This window comes from Somniosus microcephalus, chromosome 2, assembly GCF_052327205.1.
Source record: "Somniosus microcephalus isolate GS21.2 chromosome 2, FLI_Smic_1.0, whole genome shotgun sequence".
Taxonomy (NCBI): domain Eukaryota; kingdom Metazoa; phylum Chordata; class Chondrichthyes; order Squaliformes; family Somniosidae; genus Somniosus; species Somniosus microcephalus.
In genome coordinates, this window is record NC_140988.1 from 107,084,770 (window position 1) to 107,108,642 (window position 23,873).

The 23,873-nt window shown below is 43.3% G+C and overlaps 1 protein-coding gene across 6 annotated transcripts in view; it reads left to right on the forward strand.

Moving 5' to 3' along the window:
* Positions 1 to 23,873, forward strand: part of LOC147122869 (uncharacterized) — a 278,977-nt gene that overhangs the window by 138,280 nt on the left and 116,824 nt on the right. For all 6 annotated transcript variants that reach the window (XM_085961537.1, XM_085961547.1, XM_085961528.1 and 3 more), the window contains 4 exons: positions 6,681 to 6,745; positions 13,262 to 13,368; positions 14,853 to 14,961; positions 15,403 to 15,502. In XM_085961537.1, the coding sequence (XP_085817663.1) occupies positions 6,681 to 6,745; positions 13,262 to 13,368; positions 14,853 to 14,961; positions 15,403 to 15,502 (381 nt within the window). The remainder of the gene's footprint in view (positions 1 to 6,680; positions 6,746 to 13,261; positions 13,369 to 14,852; positions 14,962 to 15,402; positions 15,503 to 23,873) is intronic.

The window sequence follows — 23,873 nt, forward strand, 5'->3', positions numbered from 1 at the left end:
CACCACTCTCTGGGTGAAGAAATTCCTCCTCATCTCTGTCCTAAATAGCTTACCCCTTATCTTTAGACTGTGACCCCTGGTTCTGGACTCCCCGGCCACCGGGAACATCCTTCCTGCATCTAGTCTGTCTAGTCCTGTTAGAATTTTATAAGTTTCAATGAGATCCCCTCTCATTCTTCTAAACTCCAGCGAGTATAAGCCCAATCCACCCAATCTCTCCTCATACATCATTCCTGCCATCCCAGGTATCAGTCTGAATTTACTGTAGCCGGTGAACGAACAGCTTCCGCCATTAGTTAGACTTGCCCTTGCCTGTTTATTTTCCATGAGATCTTGCACGTGCAAGTGGGAGATGGAAACAGTGTGGCGCCCTCTACAGGGCATCTGGGATCTGTGTGAACAGGGAAAGCAACTGTGTATCTCCTTAACCAATCAGATTGAACGATTGTGAAATGAACAGCGCAGACTCTAAACCAGGAAGTGTAAGTTAGAATAGTGAATTCAATGTCAAAACAGGTACAGAAAGCAAAATAAAGAGAGGGAAAAAAGATGGGATTAAGGGAGAGAGAAAAAAGAGACAGGAAGAAAAAGTAAAAAGATTAATTGTTTTTGAATCTCCAACAACAATTGAAAGCTGAAGGGATGACACTCCATATATGTAATAGTTAATTTTCAGTGCCAGAGAGGTTGTTTGACAGTAATTATGACTTATCATGCCGTTAAAAATTCACTTGCACCTGAATGCACCAACCCTAACATTTTCTGCCGTGTTTAGTGGGTAAGTACTACAACTTCACGGCCTTACGTTGATTTCAATGCCGAGTTTATCGGCGAGAGGTACTGTTATAGCGCAGCCTGTGGAGGAGCAGGGTACATCGGATAGCAACTTCCTGATTTCCGCGTTTAACTGCACATGTGTGGACTCCGGAAGTTGCTGTCCACTTTACTCCTTAATAACGGTGATCGCTGTTAGCCTCACCGTTATTCTCAACGCAAATTCAGGGCCATTTTCTTTCCATAATTTGTTTTATTTTTAATAAGGCAACATACAAAAGTGTAGTGTAGTAACATCGTCCAGAACGTGCGATGAGAGCAGTCTTTTAATATACTGTGATTGATAAAGAAGAAAGGGGGCTGAGCAACATAATGTTGCCACTACTGAAAAGTATCCCTCACTATAGTATCATATAACGGGATCTCACACTGTGTGTGGCTCCCTCACTAATAAGGTATGTGAAACTCCCTCAGAGTGTTATAATTTTCAGTAAGATGCTAAAGACAACATTAACACAGAGAGTGCTGTACCGAGGAACAACACTTTTTTGTCCTCATAACCGTGACTTGCTGGAGTAAAGATTTGAAGCATTGACAATCGTTTAAAAGACTGTTATGCAAGTTTTCTCAATGCTTGCTATATTAGTAACAAGTCATTAGTAGAGCTTACATTTAAAAAAATATATTTTTTGGACCATTAAATGATGTGTGAGGTTTGAGTCTAATTTATGCTGCACTTTTACTCCAGGTAGCTGTTTGACATTGATGCTTTAAATAAATGCAAGGAATAGGAGAAAGTTATAGAACAACAGTAATATGTTTTTGTGATCCCTAAACTAGAACCAAAAAAAATCGATCTATCCTTCCCATCTCTCCTTGAAGGTGGCAGAGTTCCATGGGTACTGGCTGCCCTAAAGTATCTTGTGTAAGAATTAACACATGATTTGATCAGTTGGGCATCAAAGCGGGGCCTGACAATTTTGTCTTTCCCTAACCCAGGGGTACTAAGGCCAATTGTAGCACCCAGCGCCTCCCTGGCTGAGATTAGTCAACTTGCAGACCAGGAGTCACAGCTAGAACTTACCTCATCTGTGTCAGCTACTTGATGAATAAATGCTCTGAGTCTTCATGGAAGCCATTTATTGTCTTTTGTCTTGTAGAAATTACAATTTTTAGATGAGTAGGTTGATGTGACACAGTTCATGGCCACCAATCAGCAAAGGCTGACCACCTAATTATAGTGATGCTAGCAGCATTCCCCCTAGGAAAGAAACGAAGGAGATGTTAACTCCTGCCCTGGGGAGATATTAACTGAGGAGAAAAATCAAAATAGCATCTACATATATTATTAAAAGTCTTGTGCAGGCGAGTACTTCCTGTCCAACTTCCTGCTATCAAAATTTACATAATGCTTTTATGTCAACATTTATAATTGGAACTGCCTATGTAAATATAATGAGAATTTCCAATGTAAACACTTCTCTGTCACTGTAGTTACAAGGCTCCCACCAGTTACCAGCTCCTCACTTTTTGACCTCTTCAGCTTCTAGCCCTGTTCCTTCACTGACTGCATGCCTGGTCTCTGGCCTGCTCCTCCAGCCCTTATCCCAACTCCGTGAGGCACCCCGCCTTCTACCTCACTCCCAGGCCCCGCTTCCACTCAATTAAAAAAAAATTACAATGTTCACGGCTGAGGATTGGGAACCTGGGAGCAGGCCAATTCGGTGCAGAATAGAACTGCAGGGTCAATGGCTTGCCCCTCCACCTGGACCCCAGTTCTTCCTAGTCTCCTACTGCCTTTTCAGTCACCTTTGTCACCCTGACCCTTCCCAGCCCTTTTACCACCCCCTCCTCCGCATGAGCAATGTCATGGGAGATCCACTAATATCAAAACAACTTTAACGTTAATAGTAAGAGAGTAGAATCTTAATCACACTTCCTGTGGTTAACAAGGCCTAATCTATGACCAGTAGTTATTTTAGATGCAACAAGCTGTTGGGGATAATTAACGCTAACAAGCAGCACGATAAGAGCTACATGTTCCAGTTTTTACCCATGCCAGGTGAAGTCTGTTTAGGATCTGAACTACAAATGAACCTTCAACTCCTTAATCACCAAGTTCATAGTATTTAAACTCTTCCTGAACTTCTGCATGAACTTTTTTATTTAGATGTTGTTAATATAACTAGTGGGAAAAAATGCAGAAGCTTTTTTTTTTAAGAAAAGATTTGGCACTCAGAATGAAACAGAATTTGCTATCAGTTGGGAAAACATTGATGCTCATTGTGAACTATCAACACTGTAGGGGGTTTCTCTTGCTTGCTCTGGTCTCCTGCCAGGCTTCTTGCAATAATTACCCGTGAGTGGTTCGACCCACTCGCCCCTACGGTTCTAGACCTTGGACTTAGGTGCAGGGAGCTGTAGTGCAGAGAAAACTCAATAGACCAGGTCGAATAGCACGAAATGGATGCCTTTATTGAACAGTTTGCAGCATTATAAAATACATGTCATATGCACAGATTAAAGCAACTACAAGCATGCACACATCTATAAACGTAACTCTATAGAAATGGGGAACACACGGCACATCGTAAAAAGGGGTAACACATTACAATTACCCTCAACCCCCTCCCCTAAACCTAACTAAGTTTCGATTTGATGGACTCGGGATCATGCTCACCACTTTAAGAATTGCGAAAAAGGCTTTGCAGCCTTTCGACACAGCTTTCCGTCGTCACGTGGGTTTGGAAGCTTCTGGCGCAGCTTGTTTTCCTCTTGGTTCTCCTGCGACGTAGGCAGCCAGTACAGCCTTGGTGAGCGCTCGCCACGGATGAATCCGTTACCGATGTGATTTTTAAGAACTGGATGCACACGGATGAATCCATTACCGATGTGATTTTTAAGAACTGGATGCACACGGATGAATCCGTTACCGATGTGATGTTGAAGAACTGGATCCTGGGCTCCGGGACCTGAGTGTTGTCTTCTCCGGCCTGGGTCATCGATGATCTCCCGACAAAAGTACCCGGGCCTCCCTCGTCGTCTTCTCGTCGTGGCCGGGCCTTGTCTGGCCGAGCTGGCTTCCAAGCCGAATTCTTCTCCTCGTCTTCTCGTCGTGGCCGGGCCTCGACCGTTTTCCGAACCACGAACCGAAGAAGTAGAAGTAGAAGCGAACCGAAGTACCCGTAGCACCGAACCGAAGTACCCGTAGCACCGAACTGAAGTACCGATGGACTTTTACTCAATCCCCAGTTATACTTTTTGGAACATTCTTATCTCCCGCCAAAGCATAGTCCTGTCTTTGTAATAATTTTGGCGGGCAGAACTCTCTGCAGGGGTGTTTTGTCTTCATAACGGGAGTTGGTGATAGCTTAACTGGCCTTCCTGGGCCGATAATGTCTTTGCTTTGTTACCGTAACTTGGTTTGTATATTGATCGGTCTGGAGATTGCCCTGGATGGCTGTTAAACGGCTTCTCTTTGTACAGTGTAATGGGTTGAAGTGTTCGTTCAATTGTCCGCCCATTTGATGATGGGTCTCATCCTGCCACCCAAATCTGTCCTGTACTTATAATCTAATCAATATGTATGCTCAGTTCCATGAGTTTCGGCTTCCCGAAACTGGTTTTCGCGGGCTTTTAATGCCCTCCATCCACGAGCCTGTCTGGCTTGCAGTAACAGAAATTCAAATGGTCCCAGAAGCTGGTCACGAGGTCTGGCGGCCATTTTGTGTGCCCTTTTATCAAAGGTTTCTCTGTATAAGCTTCTTTTGGTTAATAAAGCTGTTTTATTAACCCTAATTTCCTACGTGATTATTTAATGAAAATTTCGCGAATCTTACAACACTGTAAAGTTTCAGTTTGAATACTATAGTAAGCATCCAGCATATATAGTTTAGAACAATTTTATTCTCTGAAACCAGTGACAAAATTAACGTTTTTATAACTGTAAACATCAACTGGTAGCAGAATGCTGGTACTTTAAGACTGTGATAGATAGATGAATCACCTTGTGCAAAACCATGCCCATGAAAGGACTTAGGAGCAAAAGAGTTATATTATGTCAGAAACTCTGAATATTGGTCTTCATCATTCTAATCACAATACGGTTACACCTTGACTTTCACATAGATGAAAAGCAGCTTTAGGTGCACATCAATGCAAAATTGGCAACATGTCTCAGGCATCTGGTTCTGATCTGACTCCAGAGTACAGTAAAGGCAAACGTTGTAAAGTCCTTCCAGTGGTGGGGCTTTGCACTGGTTTAACCTGACACTGCATGGAGTACAACTTCAGTGGTGTTTCAAGCCAAGTCTAAAGGTACTCACTGGTCTGTTGGACACTTGGACTCTTTATAACGTTACCCAGAGCTGATTTAAATGTATTGAGAATGTAACGCTTCTATCTGTATTCACAACACATTTAAAATTGACAAGCTGGCAGTGGAGTTCTGCACATTATGCAAGCACCCAAGCAGCATTAACAAGGTACTACAAGTTGATACTGTAGTTCCTGAGTTCAGATCAGTAGGTATAGTATACAGGAAACTTTCGATTTACCAGCACCTAAATAACCGGAAATGTAGGTTAACCGGCAAAATTCAGGAGTAGGTTTTACTTCATATTTATTTGCCTTCTTCCATCTGTGCTGTGCAAGGGTGTGGCTGCAGCTGTTGCTAAGCTACAGAGACGCTTGAAACTTGTGTTCATTGTTCTACAGTTGTTGCTAAGCAACAGGGTTTGTTGCTTTATACGGAGCTGTCAGCTCTCCCTATCTTTTACTATAGCGTTCGGTTATCCGGAATTTTTGATGAACCGGCACCACGTCGGCCCCATCCGTGCCGGATAAAAGAAAGTTTCCTGTAATCGTAGCCTTAGGTACACCAGTGTTTGCAATAATTCCTAGATTGTGATTTTTTTTTCCCCTCTTATAGGTTTATTAATTGTTTTGTGAAATTTAAATTTGCCTGGTGATTTAAAGGAAGCATTGCATTCATTACAGACTTTCATATTGACCATCTCTTGAGGAAATTTATATTTTTTAGCTTTTTGTTTTACACCCTACTGACAAAAAAGCTTCCTAGATTCTGTAAGCTAACAGACCTTTTTATATGTGCAAACATATTTGCCCGGATTTTGCGGTCAGTGGCGAAGGAAGGGTGCTCACCGTTCACTACGCTGACAATGCCGACAAAGGTCACATGGGCTTTTGAGCAGAGACTTGCTCTAATCAGGAGTTTGATCCAGCGCAGCGCCCTCTACAGGGGATTTATGGCGTGTGTGAGCAGGGATAGCAACAGCGTGGCTCTTCAACCAATCAGATTGAAGAATCTTCACTGAGCCATGCAGAGTCTAAAAGAGACAGACAGAAAAAGTAAAAAGAAATATTTTATTTCTTTTTTAAATCTCCAACACTAATTAACTTCTGAAGGAATGAGACTCCACGCTTCTAAACTTAAATTTTCAGGCCCAGAGAGGTTGTTTGGCAATAATTATCACTTATTGCACCGTTAAAAATTCACTTGCTCCTGAATGCACCAGCCCGAATTTTTTTTGGCGTGTTAATGAGTAACTAGTGAGTAACTACCGCAACTTCACGCCATTGTTTCTGTTTCAATGCCGAGTCTATTGGTGGAGTTCTGTTATAGCGCAGCGTGTGGAGGAGCAGGCTAACTTGGATCGTAACTTCTGGATTCCCGCGTTTAACTGCGCGTGTGTGGTCTCTGGAAATTGCTGTCCGATTTACTCCATAGTAATGGTGAGCACTGACAGCCATCACCATTATTATTAATGCAAAATCCGGACCATTATAAAGGAATTTATTAAAAAGTATGAAAAGATCCATTCAAATTGTTTTCCTATGATGGTGTGCCAAAACTAAAGCAGACTGTTTTTGCTCTTTTTTTGCAGATATAGAAGGTGGAGCGGTGCGTGTTCAGGGAGCAAAGGGATTGCCTCCATCTAACAATTACAAGGTGCTGTGGAAGGAAATGTTTGCAACTATTAAGTAAAATGAATGGCATTTACTAAGTTGTCAGTTTTGTTGTTGTATAATATAAATCAGATGGTTTCTGACATTGTGTGGAGAATGATTATGCATTATGTGGAGGATGATGCAATATGAGGTTGATGACGATTCATCATGTGGAGGATGATGCATTATGAGTAGGATTATGTAGTATGTGTGAAGCATGATTAAATGCCCGAAAGTGTTGTGCGTAGAATGAATTACGATGGCCCAGAAATTCGGGTCGGGGGCTTCCCGCGGGTGCAAGCCTCCGACCTGCACTTAGCTTGCACGCCGGCCGTTGAGCTGTGGGCCCCCGTGGAATTGCGATCCTGGGCCTCCTCCAACTGCCGGCGCGCAGTGCTTGCGTATCCCGGGGCGCAGTTAGTTCGATGCGTCCCCTGGGATCACGTGGGCCATGGAGAGCCAATGGTAGCAGGGAATGCTTCATTCATAAGTTTGACACCTGTCAAACCTATAAATGCTATAAGCCCCAAAACATCACTAAATCTTCAAATAAATGTAAAAAAAATCACATTCTTAAAATAAACTATAAATTACATGAAATAACTATTTTAAACAATAATTTAAATTTTTGAAAAAATAATTTTATTTTCTAACGGGGCTAAAAATAAACTTACCTTTAAAGTATTTAAAAATAATAAACCTGTGGAAAAAATGTTTTAATTTTAATTAATTCACCACTTACCTTGTAAAAAGCAGGCCTTGTGTCTGCTTTTTACATGTCTAACTTCTGGAGACTTACCCTCCCGGGAAAACCTGCAAAAAAAACGTAAGTTCAATGCGCACGCGCTGCCTCCCCTGCGCACGCATTCCACCTCTTGACTCCTTCTTTCAGGGGAACGGAAGTGCCGGTTTCTCACACATGCGCAGTGCATGCACGAAACCGGCACTTCCATTGGGTTTACGGGTGAGTACCACGTGCGCACTCACCCGTGGAGACCCGAATTTCTGGGCCATTATACAATTACTGTTATTATTTGGATAAATGTGGCAGCCACTTTGTACACGACAAGGCCCCACAAACAACAATGAGATGAATAACCAATCCATCTGTTTTATGTAATGTTGGTTGAGTGAGGAATATTGGCTAGGACACACGGAAAACTCTCAGCTCTTCAGCTAGTGGAATGGGATCTTTAGCATTCACCTGAACAGGCACAGATGGGATCTGGGTTTATTTTGTCATCTGAAAGATAATGGCCGGAATTTTGCCTACCTGGCCTTGTCCAGCGCGGGCAGTGTCCGTGGCAGGTCGCGACCCCGCTGCTGGCTCCATCTCGCTGTTGAAAATGAACTTACCTTAATGGGGTCTATTAGGCCTGCCCAGCGCATTACCCGGCCCAATAAGATCGAGCGGGTCTGGTGACGTCATTCATGACGCATTTTCAGTCGGGATCTTTAAAGGGACCATGGCCACATTAGATTTGAAGTTTAATCTAACAGTGCTGTCAGTGCACTACAGCATTGGAGTGTTGCAAACACTGACAATGACTGCACAGAGGCAGAGGGCTGCACCCAGGTTCTCCAATGACTCCCTCCATATGCGTATTGCCTGGTTGCAGATTGCAGAGAGGTCACAAGCAGGGATGTGGTCAGGAGGACCTGGGTGCAGTGCTGCAAATGTTTCAATGATATCATTAGATCAGGAAATGTTAGTACAAAGCCTCACTCAGCTGCATCCTACTGTGCCTCTCATCACATCCCCATCACTCTGCCTTCCCTCCCCTACTCCTGCACATCTTTACTCACACCAACATACCTTGCACCTCCACGCATCCCTCTCTCCCTATCTACATTATCACTTCACCATCTCACTAGCCACCCCTCACACTCATCCTCATCCTTGTGCAATCATACCAACTAACAACACACAAGGGTAGCCACTTGGGTGTTTTATCCAATGTTTATATAAAGTTTCTATTAATGTGGTGTCAAACATAATCTTTATTTTCAACACTTTCCGGTCTTGGACAGATTTGTGTGCACCTTTGGAAGTGGCTTAGTGAGTGAATGGTGAGACATAATGGTACTCCCTGCAATGGTGAAGAGTGTGAAAGGAATGGCTTGGGCATTGTAGGGATGCTTTATTGTGTTGGTGTGGGGTGGTGCCAACCTGGCGCATCATGTGGCAGCCATATGGGTGTACAGTGTAAAGTTAACTAAATCTGGCCATGATGAGGCCATCCCTGGCCTCCCAGGCAGCAATGTGCTCAGGTGCTGATGCCCTGTGTCCTGTGCAGCATCAGGTGATTGCGGAGAAGGTTGGTGTTGTTGGTGCTGCTGGTGTTGGGGCTGATCATGGTCCGATTCTGAGGACCAAGATGAGACAGTATAAACGGCACCCATGGTGCTGGAATAGATGGCAGGTGAAGTACAGATGACAGAAGCATTCTGTCAATGGTGGGAGATTTCTTCCAATGAGGTGACACTGGATGGAGACTTTGCTGGAAACTCTTGCAGCCTGCAGAATCTGTGCTGGAAATGGACTGAGCAACAGCTTCTGCCTGAGGAAAGTGATCATTTCTCAGGTGGGAGCTTTTACTGTACATTTCATGCTGTCAAATAATCAGCTGGAGCAATGTCCACGGAACTCCCGCCTCAGGTTGACAGACATGGTTCCCGAGCTGCGTGAATCCCGTGGCCATGCAGGGAAATTTAAAAACTAAGTGAAAAAAGACTCTAAAGTGCCTGTAAACTACCTGATAATCAGCTCAATTGGGTTGCCTGCCGCTGCCAGTCGGGTTGGCTCCGCGATGACAGAGGCGCCTGGGGGAAAGGTGCGTGGGAGCGAGATGACAGCGGGTGCCCGACCCAGTTAAAAATAACAACTTTCCCACCTGTCCCATCACCAATCGCACCCACTACCACCCCAGTAAAGTCCGGCCAATATCTCCAACAATGCAGTACTGTCTAATTACTGCACTGGAATGTCAGCCTAGGTTATATGCTGAAGTCTTGGAGTGAGCCCAAATCCACACCTTCTGACTTGGTGGGAAAGTGCTACCAGCTGAGCCAAACTGACATTTCAGAAACCGATTTCAGTAAACTTTAAACATGCCCATAAAGTGTACATAAATTAGGAAATAAGTTAAGGTAGTATAACATTCTATTGATTTACATGATCACATATGGTGAGAATGAGCATTGATCCCTCTGATAGAATTAATGAGCTGCAACTTTGAGATATCTAATCATAGAATCGTTGAAACTTTGCAACACAGAAAGAAGTCATTTGACCCGTTGTGCAAGTGCCGGCTCTTTGAAAAGTTATATACTTTGTCTCATTCTTCTGCCCTTTCTCCATATCCCTTACTCAAAATAATGGGGGAACAACAAAGGAAAATGGATCGGGGTAGGTTGTTTAACAACACTTCGGTAGAAAACAAGTGGAACGCCTTTAAAGGTATATTGCTGAGCCTGTGGTATTTACATTCCTAAAACCAGCAAACACAGACTAAAGAAACAAGAGCTTAAATGGATTAACAAACAAATTAAAATTGAGATAAAGAGGAAAAATAACCTCTACAAATCGTGCAGGGAGGAAGGGGAAGGGGGTTCATTGGGATGAATATAAGAAAAAGCAGAAACACACCAAAGAGTGATTGGAGGAGCAAAAATGAACCTAGAAAAAAGCATAGTTGCAGGGACTAAACACAACAGTAAAAAAATTCTATCAGTACTACAACATTAAGAAGGCAATTTGTGAAGTGGTGAAAACCCTAAAAGATGTAAATAGGCTTGAAACTGTTCAAATTTGTAGATGATACCAAACTAGGAGGAACAGTGGAATCAAAGGAGGCAGCTCAGAAACCACAGAACGAGTTGAATAAAATACGTAAGTGGACAGAAAAATAAAAGGTAAAATTTAATGCAGACAAGTGTAAAGTACAGGATAATCAGAAGGAAAAATAAGCAATACACGTACTCCATGAATCGTGTTGCAGTAGACAAGGATGAACCAAAAGAGACCTCGAAGTCTGAGTAGACTTGATGTTCAACATGTACAACAAGTTCAGAGTTACAGTCAACAAAGCCAATAAATCATTGAGCAACATGGGGAAAGCAGTAGAATGCAAGTCGGAGGCAGTTGTGACCGAACTGTATAGTGCTCTGGTGAGACTGCACCTTCAATACTGCTTCTAGTCCTGGTTGCCGAGAAAATTGGGCTTTTCATCATGGAAAGCAGGGGCTGGATTTTCATTCAGGAGTCGGGTTGGAGGCGGGACTACAACTTTTGGGGTTGTAGTCCCGCCTCCATCGAGATGTGGCCAATCCACGCGATTTTAACTTGATTGACCTTGTTGAGCCCGACTGAAATTTCATCTGTCAAGAGGTTTTGACAGATGAAATATCAGCGTTTCACAGCTGTTTGAAGCTGTCAAACACTGACAGTCTTACTTCTAACCTGAGTTCTTCTCCACAGACTCAGTTAGAAATCTCTCCTGCACAGAAGGCTGAAGGCTGTCACTTTTGACAGTTCGCAGCCATTCTGCTTTCTGTGCTGGTGAGCTGAGGGACTCCCGAGACCTAAAGGAAGGAAGGCTGAAAAGGTAAGAAAAGGTAATTTAAACTTCTTTAAACACTTTAGACACACCAAACACACTTACCTTTGCACACATCACTCACCTGAACACCGACATCTCGATCCCTCCAAGTCCTTCAACCCGACGGCCCGCCTCGCAAACTTGGCGTGGTTTGGAGCCGTCGGGAATCCCACACTTCAGCATTAAAAATAGGGATTAGGCTAAAAACTGCCTGTTAACTACCTGTTAACAGGCAGTTAATTGGCACTAATCCCTTCCCGCCTCGGGTAGGCGGGTCCCAGTGCGGGGCGGGTACCCGCCTCCTTTGAAACTAGCATGGAGGCGGGTTGGGTGCGGGATGGGGTCGGGACCCCTGATTTCGGGATTTTAACCCCCCACACGCCTCCAATCCCGACTCCAAGGCCCAATGAAAATCCTGCCCCAGGTGTCTGAGAGGTGATCTTATATAAGTATATAAGATTGTTATGGGAACGGAAAAGGTGAATATTATTTTAAGTCAAACAGTGAGAGTAGGATAAGGAGTCAAAGATTCAAACTAGAAGAAAGTAATTTCTTATTTACACCAAGAGTGAAAGTGTGTTACATTTTTTTAAATATCTCCTGAGCCCACTCTCCACTCTTTGGTGATGGCCTTAAATTTTTTCCCTCTGGTTACTGACTCACTGACCAGTAGATATTTTTTCCTGACTTATTTTGTCAAAACCTCATATCATTTTGAATAACTCGATTACATCTCTTCTTAACCTTCTTTGTTCTCATGAAAAGAGTCTGGGCTGGATTTTGCTACGGGGGCGGGTTGGAGATGGGAAACCCACATTCGGGCTTGTTGTCCCGCCTCCATGGAGATGTGGCCAACCCACTGGATTTTCCTCTGATTGACCTTGTTGAGCCCGCCCTGTGGGCTCAGCAGGCCAATTAAGGGCCACCCGGCAACAGGTGACGTCAGAGATTGACATTTCATCTGTCAAAAGCTTTTGGCAGATGAAATATCAGTGGTTAACAGCTGTTTGAAGCTGTCAAGCACTGAAAAACTGCTAATTCAGCCTCAGTCCTTTCTCAGGATAACTTTAAAATCATTTTGCTGCAGAAACCAAGAAGCTGATTTTTTTTTTTAAATCGGAGCTTCTGTGGTTCTTGCAGCCGACTCCCGACACCGGAATGCAGGACTCCTGTAAAGGTAAGTAAAAGTAAGTTAAACTTATTTAAACACTTTAAACACTTGCAAAACACTTACCTTTGCACTCCTGCACCCCTCACTCACCTGAACACTGGGCATCTCGACCCCTCCAAGACCTCAGACCCACGTCCCGCCTCGAAAACTTTTCGTGGTTTGGAGCTGTCGGGAAGCCCACAAACCAGCAATAAAAATCGCGAATAGGCAAAAAACTACCTGTTAACTACCTGTTAACAGGCAGTTTAATTGCCTTTAATCCCTTCCCGCCTCTGGGAGTCGGGTTCCAGCACTTGTCGGCAACCCGACTCCTATGAAATTGACATGGAGGCGGGTTGGAGGCGGGATGGGGTCGGGACCCCCGGATCTCCGATTTTTATCGCCCGCACGCCTCCAACCCGACTCCAGGGGCTTAGGAAAATCCAGCCCTCTGAGTTTCCATCGTCTCTCTTCGTAACTAAAGCCTCTTATCCATGGTATCATCTCAGTAAGTTTTCTTCTGCATCTATCCACAGCCACACCAACCGAATATTCTGTGCACTTTTGCCTCTTGTTATGTTCCGTCTCTTTCCTTCCTCTCCACCATCCCTCACCCCACCCCCCACCCCAACCCCCTAAACTGGATTTAAATGATGTAGAGCATTCTTGAATAAAATTGATGCTTTTTTTTTACACAATATGTGAACAACTGACATCAGACTTTACTCCTGAGACATAATTTTATTCCATACTTCTTGGTATTTAGGTTTGTGCTACATATTTAGATGGGTACCGAGCCACAGCTGTTTGCCCAGTGGGAGGATCCCGGTCTGTGGAGAAGGGAAGAAGGACAGCAGAGAGTATTTTAAAGAGGTATGCTTATTAGAAAGAATAAAATTATCTTGCACGTAGAATCATAGAAATTTCAGCACAGAAAGGGGCCACTCAGCCCATTGTGCCTGCACTGGAGTGGGGATGGTATATTAAAAGTATATTCCCTGTCTAATTAAATAAAAATTGTTTTGGGGAACAAAAACTTTCTACCTTGTAGACTTTGTTGGAAATGTTTTTTCCCTCTTCCCTGCAGAGATCAGCTATTTTACTTGAAACAAGCAGATCCAAGGGAGTAACCTAGATTGTTTTTATTCCTGGCTGTGGATTCTCTCTCCTTTTCCCCCCTCCCCCCCCCCCCATTCTCTCTTCCCCTACCCTCTTCTCATCCTTTTCCTCCCCCCCCATTTATTTCCTTATGCAACCCTCTCCTCCCTTTCCCCCTCTTCTGCCTCCACTGCTCCCACTGCCTCCACCTCCCCTTCACCCTCTTCCCCCCCCCCCCCCCCCCCCAAATAGTGAAGTTTTTAAAAAGTGCCTTTAATGTGTTTTATAAACTGTTGTGTTTCTAACTGCCAATAAGTGAAATGTGCCGATCGGCATATTATTAATGCCAAGCTAAAATCAATTCCAAATGCATACATCTTTTGAGAGGAGATAGCATCTCCAACATATTCATGTTAACCTATTTTCTGAACTTCTTTAGTTTGAGTAATTTGAGATTTATGAATGCTTCCTCCATTACAGCTAAGATTGTGTGGCAGGGCAATGTGGTGGTGCAGCTCATTGGACTTTGTATAATGTCAGTGTAGTGATAGATTGTGGGTTTTGCCACAGTTCACAGTCCTCTATGAAGGGTTTCCGATCTCTGCTGTGCAGTCATAGATCATGTGGTGTAGTGCTCAAGCACAATCATCACCAAGGGATGGTCAGGAGGAAAGCCAGTCGCTTCCAGCAAGCTATTGTGCACCTGGCTACAGAGGATGACATTGTTGGAGGCCTGCAGCCTGTTATTTTGCTGACAAAAGTGTGTTGGAAAAAAAGAGAAAGAAAAACTTGTGACATAACTTCCCCAGAAAAGCAGTTTAGCTTTCATCAGCTGATTACTGGTGGCTTTTGTGGAATGATCCACAGCCCAGTGGTTTCTCTTTCCTGTGAAGGAGATTGTCTGATGGTGAGCAGTTCTTGAGGAAAATGTAACTGAAAACTGAAAAGATCTAAAACAAACAAAATAAAAGAAAAACTAGAAAATAAATAATATTGGAAAAAGATGCAGATGTTAAGGATGAAACTTGTAAGAGTAGGTTATAACCAATAACATGAACTGGAAATCTGAACAGCCTTATTGCAGCAGATAATTCATCTTACTTCTATCAATGTACACGTGCTTTCATCATTACCATTTTTACCCATTACTATTTTTAAGCAACAAAAGTTACCCTATTTAAAAATAAAACACTTTTGCAAGTTAGCAAAATGTTAGTGATTCTAAACCAATTTTTTTGTCCTTTTGTTGATCCTTGAAGGATGCGACGCATGTTTAAGCAGATTGGCCTGGATGACTTCAGATCGGTCAATGTACAGATTCTGGGATCTGAAGAAACCTATGGAGGTCAAGCTGTAAAGAGGACAGATGTAAGTGAAATTACTTTATAAATCATAATGAGCACTTTGGGTGTAGGGATCATCGTGTCTAAATTTTTGCAGTTGTGCCCCTGCATATTTTTACCAGTTTGACCTTTGACATAATTGAGTGTGCAGCCATCCACGTGATGGCAAATGTCGGTAATTTAAGCCTTTCTTCCCCGTGTTGCAATACATTAAAAGATTTGTTACACATTTGTCCCTTTTACAAATCGCACTTTTATGATGCTATTTTTAAGCTATAGCCAAATATTTCCTGTTTTTCAAACTATCATACTTGCACACATTTTCCTTATTAATGACATTGGCCTGCAGAACTGAGTGAAATTTTAAAGAAATCCAGATGTTGCTTTTTACTCATCTCATATGACTGTTTAATTGTTAATATAGAAGTGCCCGTTGTTGCTAAAATGCTGTGGTTTGGTTGTACAGAGTCCCCGTGAAGCTGTTATTTGGTTGGCGGTTCACCACATGCAGAAGAAAGCCCTGGAACTCTTTTCCCGTGAAATAGCACCAGCTGGTACTGGAATGGGTAAGTGGGCTTTGTTTTTTTGTGTATTTGCTCGCCAACAAATAATTTAAATAGAATATGGATTTATTTACAGTCAGATCCCCCCCCCCCCCCCCCCCCCACACACACATTTTATTTCAGGGAACTAAACAGTATAAACAAACAGATTACATGTTGAAACAGGAAAACCGGTAAACATTAAAAAAAATAATGGTCCATGTATTCTAAATTTTCAGAAACATTTTTTTTAAAGAAAAACGTTGTTTACTGGTTTTCACATAAATATGGTACCGGCATATATTTTTTTAATGACATTTACAGGATGGGACATTGACAATTTAATTGTGCATATTCATACAGTAATGCATCATGCTTCAGGTCTGAGGGAGCGTCGGGTAAGGCAGCACAGTCGAACAAGTAAGCACAAGATCTATCCTAGACCCTCCACACATATGTTTGGGTTGGGTTACTTGTTCTGTACAACTGTGGACCAATGGTGGTGTGAGTTCTTGCATTAGCCCATCCCTCCCTCTATAGGGTCGTGTTGTGAGAGGAGACCAGCAAGGGTGTCCAGACTGCTTGATATTCTCACAGTGCTCTGACTGGTATCTGCCACACGGGTGCCTAATCTACATGTTTGTAGTGGGAAGTGTCCAGTTTCAACATAGTAACATTTTAAACAGTCCCATTTACCTAAATATAACCATAAACGTGGCATTCACTGTCCGGGCTTGCATGTAAATCATGGCCACTTGAGTGAGATAAGAGAGGGAAACTAGTATCCATGGGGCGACACCCCAGCAAGGTGTCACTGCCTTCAGGAGAGAAATGAATGTAAAAAATTGGGAAGAGGAATAAAAGCTTGGTAGATGTATAGATTTTTTCTTCAGTTATTTCACATAAAAGCTGTTTTGTTTAGAATAAGTATCTCCCTGAGTTGCAGTGACTATACTTCTCCAATGATACAAAGTTAATTTTCACTTCTTTGCACCTTAGTTTGCATCATCTTCACCAATTGCTGATAGACATATGCTAAAGATCTGTCTCTTTTAACTCAGCCCTTATTGGTTCCAGCATCTTTTTAACAATTAATTTTCTTCCCCATATCACACATCATTGCTTGGCTGAGAGGATGTGCAGGTAACTTACTTCTCCCAGATCTATACCTGAGGTACTCTTTACCTGGCCACTGGCAAGTATGACACAGTGTACTGAGATAACTTGTTTTCAAAGTTTTCTTTTCATCCCTCCCCATGCAAAACTGCAAAGCCTCTGCCCAGCTTTTCCTCCATCCCATGACACATGTTGGTCTTCACTGAAAGTAATCTAGTCCTACCAAAACCTTTTTGCTTCCAAGGCTCAGACTATGTTGAAATGGAAAGGGCACATTCACTAAAATAATACCTGGAATGAGAAGTTATCAGCTTGAAAATTTGGTGTTTTTATCTCTCGGACAGAGAAATACAAGGGAGGAAATCTAATAGAGATATTCAAACTTATGAAAAGTTTTGAGAGGGCAATATTAGATTGTTTGCCCCCATTGAATTGGTAACGAGAGGGCGTAAATTTAGGATTATCACTAAAAGAATTAAAGGGAAGCTGGAAGAATTATTTTCATACATTTATTAAAATGTGGAAAATTTAACCCACAAGTGGCGATTGAGGCAGAGACTATAACAACATTTAAAAGGGACTTGGATAAATATTTGGAAAGGAAGAGTATAAAAAGATACTGGGAGTAGAGTAGACAGCGCCAGTTGAAGTGCACAGGCACAACAGCCTCATTCTGTGCTGTCATTTCTCTGACTCTATGCTGCCTTTTCAACATCTGCAACAAAGTGGTTTTGATCAAGAGTGTGACCCTACTCCATGAGCAGGAGCTGCTCAAAGATCTTTGTGATTTTCAAGTAGATCTTTAAATTGCAAGTGTTTTTTTACCTTAGCCTAGTATCCTGGTGTTCGGTATTGGTTGCTTTCTCCCCCCTCCTGTCCTGTTGATCCCAACAGTAATAGTGAAATTCTAAAATCTTCTCTAGGTCTGCAATGAGTAAAGATGAAAGATCTAAAAAGAGAATTGAAGAGATTTTGTTACTTAAATATGTGTGTATTAAACGGTTTGAATTAAAATTCTAGTATGGAAATAGTTACAATCTTTTTTTATATTTCTGTCCGTGCTAATTTTTGTATAACGACAATCCAACCACAATTTTACCAACCTTGATCTAGTTATTTTCTTTGAGTCCCTTGCACCCATTTGTTTCTGCTTTCCTTAATCCATTTTTGCACTTCCTTTGCTTTGATGGAAAGTACATGCATGAGGTAGTTCATTGAGCCGTCACAAGGTTCGCAGTTAAATTCAAGCGTATCTCATTCCTCATTCAGCTTTGTGTTTTATGTTGTCAATGATTTTCTTCTCTTCTTTAGCATAAGCTTATTTTATTTATGGGTGAAACGATTGCAAACCACATGAGTTGAAGGGCATGAAAAGGATTATGTAGATTTTATTTTACTAAAGCAAGTGAGATTGTTTCCACTGGTTGTTGAATTGGTAACTAGAGGGCATAAATTTAGGATTATCGCTAAAAGAAGGAAAGGTAAGCTGGAACAATTATTTTCACACAGTTATTAAAATGTGGAAATATCACATTTTGCGTACTCACACAAGCGCATTCATTAGAATGATCTATAAACCATGTATGAATTGTGGCATAAGCCCAAAGTTGGTCAAATAAATAGGCCAATTACTAGAGTTGGTGTTTGTTGGTAACGAGTATAGCGGATAATGGTACAATGTACTTATTGACAGAGGTTTTTAATTAAAATCCATGAAAATCTTATTTTCTTTACAAAACCCTTTGAGTACAATATTTTCCTAAGAGCTTACAGAATATAACCCTTTCTAAGGAGGGGAAATATTTCTGCTGCATGAATGATGTAATGACTTATATTATGCAGGGACAGAAAACTGTAGCTGAAAACATTGGGGGTGAAATTCATTTTGGGTGGTAGTGCAAAACGGGCAATAGCGAACCGGAAGCCCATTTTACACCCCCCACCACCAACCCCCCCACCGCCCCCGATTTTTTTTCTTTTCTATTGAAGTCAACGGGAAAAAAAATTGGGCAGAGTCTAAAACTGGCTGGCTTTTACAAATGGGTATGTTAGTTTTGGTGTGGGAGTCATTCCTCAGCACTTGTTGATGAATGCTCCTCTGAGTTCATTATTGTCATTTTAGTTTGGCTATATAGGAATGGAAGTGAATATTTTCCAGTTGTATGAAAAACTGCCTTGTACTGGGTTACTTAAATTCTGAACTATTCACAATCTTCCTTCCAAAAAAGTAATAGAGGCTAAGACTGGGTTTTTTACATAATCAAAATAGTGCTTTCTAACACTATTTTAAAATGATAATTTTGATTTAAAGCTCATTTATATCTTTGCTATACTTAATGCTGTGTTCTTCAGCTGTTATATTTATATACAGTAAAGCAAAGTAATATATCCTTTACTCTCCAATGACCAAAGATTTTGGTAGGATAGTTCAGTATGTACCAATGTAAGCTAATAACTGTGAAAAATTAATTATCTGCCATAATAGAGGAGCCCTTCCTGGAGAATAATGGGGCATGGTGGTTAATTCCCAAATATTGGTGTTCCACTTTTTAAAATTTTTTTTTTTTTTAATTCATTGATGGGATGTGGGCATCGCTGGCTAGGCCTGCATTTAGTGCCCATCCCTAATTGCCCTTGAGAAGATGGTGGTGAGCCGCCGCCTTGAACCGCTGCAGTCCATATGGTGTAGGTACACCCACAATGCTGTTAGGAAGGGAGTTCCAGGATTTTGGCCCAGCGACAGTGAAGGAACGGCAATACAGGTCCCAGTCAGGATGGTGTGTGGCTTGGAGGGGAACTTGTAGGTGGTGATGTTCCCATGCGTCTGCTGCCCTTGTCCTTCTAAGTGGTAGAGGTCACGGGTTTGGAAGGTGCTGTTGAAGGAGCTTTGGCGAGTTGCTGCAGTGCATCTTGTAGATGGTACACACTGCAGCCACAGTGCGCCGGTGGTGGAGGGAGTGAATGTTGAAGGTGGTGGATGGAGTGCCAATCAAGCGGGCTGCTTTATCCTGAATGGTGTCGAGCTTCTTGAGTGTTGTTGGAGCTGCACTCATCCAGGCAAGTGGAGAGTATTCCATCACACTCCTGACTTGTGCCTTGTAGATGGTGGAAAGGCTTTGGGGAGTCAGGAGGTGAGACACTCGCTGCAGAATTCCCAGCCTCTGGCCTGCTCTTGTAGCCACAGTATTTATATGGCTGGTCCAGTTCAGTTTCTGATCAATGGTAACCCCCAGGATGTTGATAGTGGGGGATTCAGCGATGGTAATGCCATTGAATGTCAAGGGGAGACGGTTAGAGTCTCGCATGTTGGAGATGGTCATTGCCTGGCACTTGTGTGGTGCAAATGTTACTTGCCACTTGTCAGCCCAAGTCTGAATGTTGTCCAGGTCTTGCTGCATATGGACACGGACTGCATCAGTATCTGACGAGTCTCGAATGGTGCTGAACAGTGTGCAATCATCAGCGAACATCCCCACTTCTGACCTTATGATGGAGGGAAGGTCATTGATGAAACAGCTGAAGATGGTTGGGCCTAGGACACTGCCCTGAGGAACTCCTGCAGTGATGTCATGTGATTGAGATGAATGACCTCCAACCACCACAGCCAACTTCCTTTGTGCTAGGTATGATTCCAACCAATGGAGAGTTTTCCCCTTGATTCCCATTGACTTCAGTTTTGCTAGGGCTCCTTGATGCCACACTCGATCAAATGCTGCCTTGATGTCAAGGGCAGTCACTCTCACCTCACCTCTTGAGTTCTCGGGATGTGGGTGAAGCTGGCAAACTGGCATTTATTGCCTATCCCTGGTTGCCCTAAGGTGGTGGTGGTGGGTCTTCTTCAACCACTGCAGTTGTCGTGGTGATAAATGGGGAATTCCAGGATTCTGACCTAGCAGCGATGAAGGAATGGCAATGTATGTCAAAGCCAGGATGGTGTGTGACTTGGAGGAAATTTTGGCGGTAACGGACGGTGTTCCCACAACATTTCTGCTCTTGTTCTTCTTTGTAGTAGAAGTTGCAGAGGAGGGAGGTGCTGTTGAAGTAACCTTGGTGGGTTTCTGCAGTGCATCCTGCACATACTGCACCCAGTGTGCCAGTGGTGGAAGGGTTGTATATAGAGTCCAGTGGCAGGGCCACTAATCAAGTGAACTGCTCTGTCCTAGATGCTGTTGAACTTAAATGTTACTGCGGTTACACCAATCCAGGTGAGTAGTGAGTATTCCATCACACTCCTGACTTGAGCCTTGTAGATGATGGAGAGGCTTTGAGGGGTTATGAGGTGAGCCGCTTGTCAGAGTACCCTGCCTCTATTTTGCTCTTGTAGCCATGATGATGATATGGCTGGTCCAGTTCAGCTTCTGATCATTAATGACCCCCAGGATGTTGATGATGGGGTCTCTGTGATGAAGACCAAGGAGAGGTGGCTGGGCTTTCTCTTGTTCTAGTTGATCATTACCTGGCACTTGTATAGCATGAATGTTATTTGCTACTTGTCAACCCAAGTCTCGATGTTGTCCGGTCCTGTTGTAGGTTGACTGTTGTGATTAGAGCTGAAGACTGTAGAATCAACAACAGCTTGCATTTATATAGTGCCTTTAACATGGGAAAATGTCTCAAGATGCTTTACAGGTGCTTAATCAGATAAAAATTGACAAAGTCAAAGAAGGAGATATTAGTAAGGGTGACAAAAAATTTGGTAAAAGAAGTAAGTTTTAAGGGGGATCTTAAAGGATGAGAGAGCTGGAGAGGCAGAGAGGTTTAGGGAGGGAATTCCAGAGCTTGAGGCTGAGATGGCTGAAGGCATGGCTGACAATGTTGGGGTGAAGGGAGTGGGGGATGTATAAGAGGCCAGAGTTGGAAGAATGCGGAGTTCTTGGAGGGTTGTAGCACTGGAGGAGATTGCAGAAATAGGGAGGGGCGAGACCATGGAGTGATTTGAACACGAGGATGAGAACTATAAATTTGAGTCATTGGTGGACCAAGAGTCAGTGAAGGTCAGTGAGAACAGGGGTGATGGGCGGGCAGGATTGGTGCGAGTTAGGATACGGGCTGTAGAATTTTGGATGAGCTTAAGTTTATAGATTGTGGTGGTTGGGAGGCCGACTAGGAGAGTATTGGAATAGTCTGGTCTAGAGGTGAAGAAAGCATAGATGAGGGTTTCAGGAGCAGGTGGGTTGAGCAGGGGCGGAGACTTGCGGTTAAAGGTGGAAGTAGGCGGTCTTGGTGATGGAGAGGATATGGGCTCGGAAGCTCAGCTCATGTTTAAATAGGATGCTGAAGTTGCGAATAGTGTGGTTCAGCCGGAGACAGTAGCCAGGGAAGCGGATGGAATCGGTAGCTAGGGAATGGAGTTTGTTGGTGTGTGGGGGAGCGGGGCGAAGACAATGGCTTCAGTCTTCCTCGTGTTTAATTGGGAGGAAATTGCACTCAGCCAGAACTGGATGTCGGACAAGTCATGTTCCCTTTAAATTTTTTGGGTGCGTGGCCCCTTTAAAGGGCTGCGTGGCCCCTTCAAAATACCGTGCATGCACGGTTTTTCCCATTTTAAAGCCGGTGAGTCAGTTGCGCAGGAGCTCCAGAGCACTGTGTGGCCGTGCAGCTTAAAGGAAACATTGCTGACAACACCAAGATAGTGGAAGGGTAGAGCTGGGTGTTGTCGCCATAAATATGGAACCTGATGTCATGTCTTTGGATGATGCTGCCAAGGGGCAGCATGTAGATGAGAAATTGGAGGGGGCCAAGGATACGTCCTTGGGGGGACGGGAGAACTGAATGGAAAAGAATGGAACCAGGCGAGGACAGTCCCATTCAGCTGGACAACGGAGGAGAAGGGTTGGAGAATCATCAGTAAACAGCCTCATTCCTGACTTTATGATGTGGGAAAGTCATTAATGAAGTTGCTTAAGATAGTTGGGCCAAGGATGCTTCCCTGAGGAACTCCTGCAGTTATGTTGTGGGGCTATGATGATTAGCCTCCAACAACTGCGACCACCTTCCTTTGCATCAGGTTTAACTCCAGCCATTGGAGGCTTTTCTGTTTGACCCCCATTGACTTAAGTTTTGCTGGGATACATTGGTGCCATACTTGGTCAAATGCTGCCAGTATGTCGATGGCAGCTACTCTTGCCTTTCCTCTGACATTCAGTTGTTGCGTCAAAATCTACTGTTGGGACTCTACTCATTGGAGTTCAGAAGAATGAGAGGCGATCTTATCGAAACATATAAGATTGTGAGGGGGCTTGATCGGGTGGATGCGGTGAGGATGTTTCCACTGATGGGTGAGACTAGAACTAGGGGACATAATCTAAGAATAAGGGGCTGCCCTTTCAAAACTGAGATGAGGAGAAACTTCTTCACTCAGAGGGTAGTAAATCTATGGAATTTGCTACCCCAGAGAGCTGCGGAAGCTGCAACATTAAATAAATTTAAAATGGAGATAGACAGTTTCCTAGCAGATAAGGGAATTCGGGGTTACGGGGAGAGGGCAGGGAAGTGGACGTGAGTCTAGATTCGGATCAGCCATGATCCTATTGAATGGTGGAGCAGGCCCGAGGGGCCGTATGGCCTGCTCCTACTTCTTATGTTCTTAGCAAGGCTGTGGTGAGTTCCGGAGCAGAGAAGTTCTGGTGAAAACTGAACTGAGCATCAGTGAGCAGGTTATTGGTGAGTAGGTGTTGCTTGATGGCACTATTAATGACTTTGTCCATCACTTTACTGATCATTGGGAGAAGGCTGATATGGCGGTAGTTGGCTTGGTTAGATTGGTTCCATTTTTTGTGGATAGGACATACCTGGGCAATCCACATTGTTGGATAGGTGTCAATGTTGTAGCTGTACTGGAACAGCTTGGCTAGGGGAATGGATAGCTCTAATGCACAGGTCTTCAGCAGTGTGCTATCGGGATCCATAGCCTTTGTTGTGTCCAGTGCACTCAGCCGCTTCTTAATGTTATGTGAAGTGAACCGAATTGGCTGGACACTGGTATCTATGACGGTGGGGACAAAGGAACAGAAGTAGACCGTTCGGCTTCGCGAGCCTGTTCTGCCATTTAATGAGATCATGGCTGATCTGTATCTTAACTTCATCCACCCTCCTTGGCTTCATATCCTTTTATACCCTTGTCTAGCAAAAATATATCGATCTCAGATTTAAAATTGTTAATTGAGCCAGCATCTAGTGCTTTTTCTGGGAGAGAGTTCCACACTTCTACCACCCTTTGAATGAAGAAGTGTTTCCTACCTTCTCTCCTGAATGACCTGGCTCTGGTTTTAAGGTTATT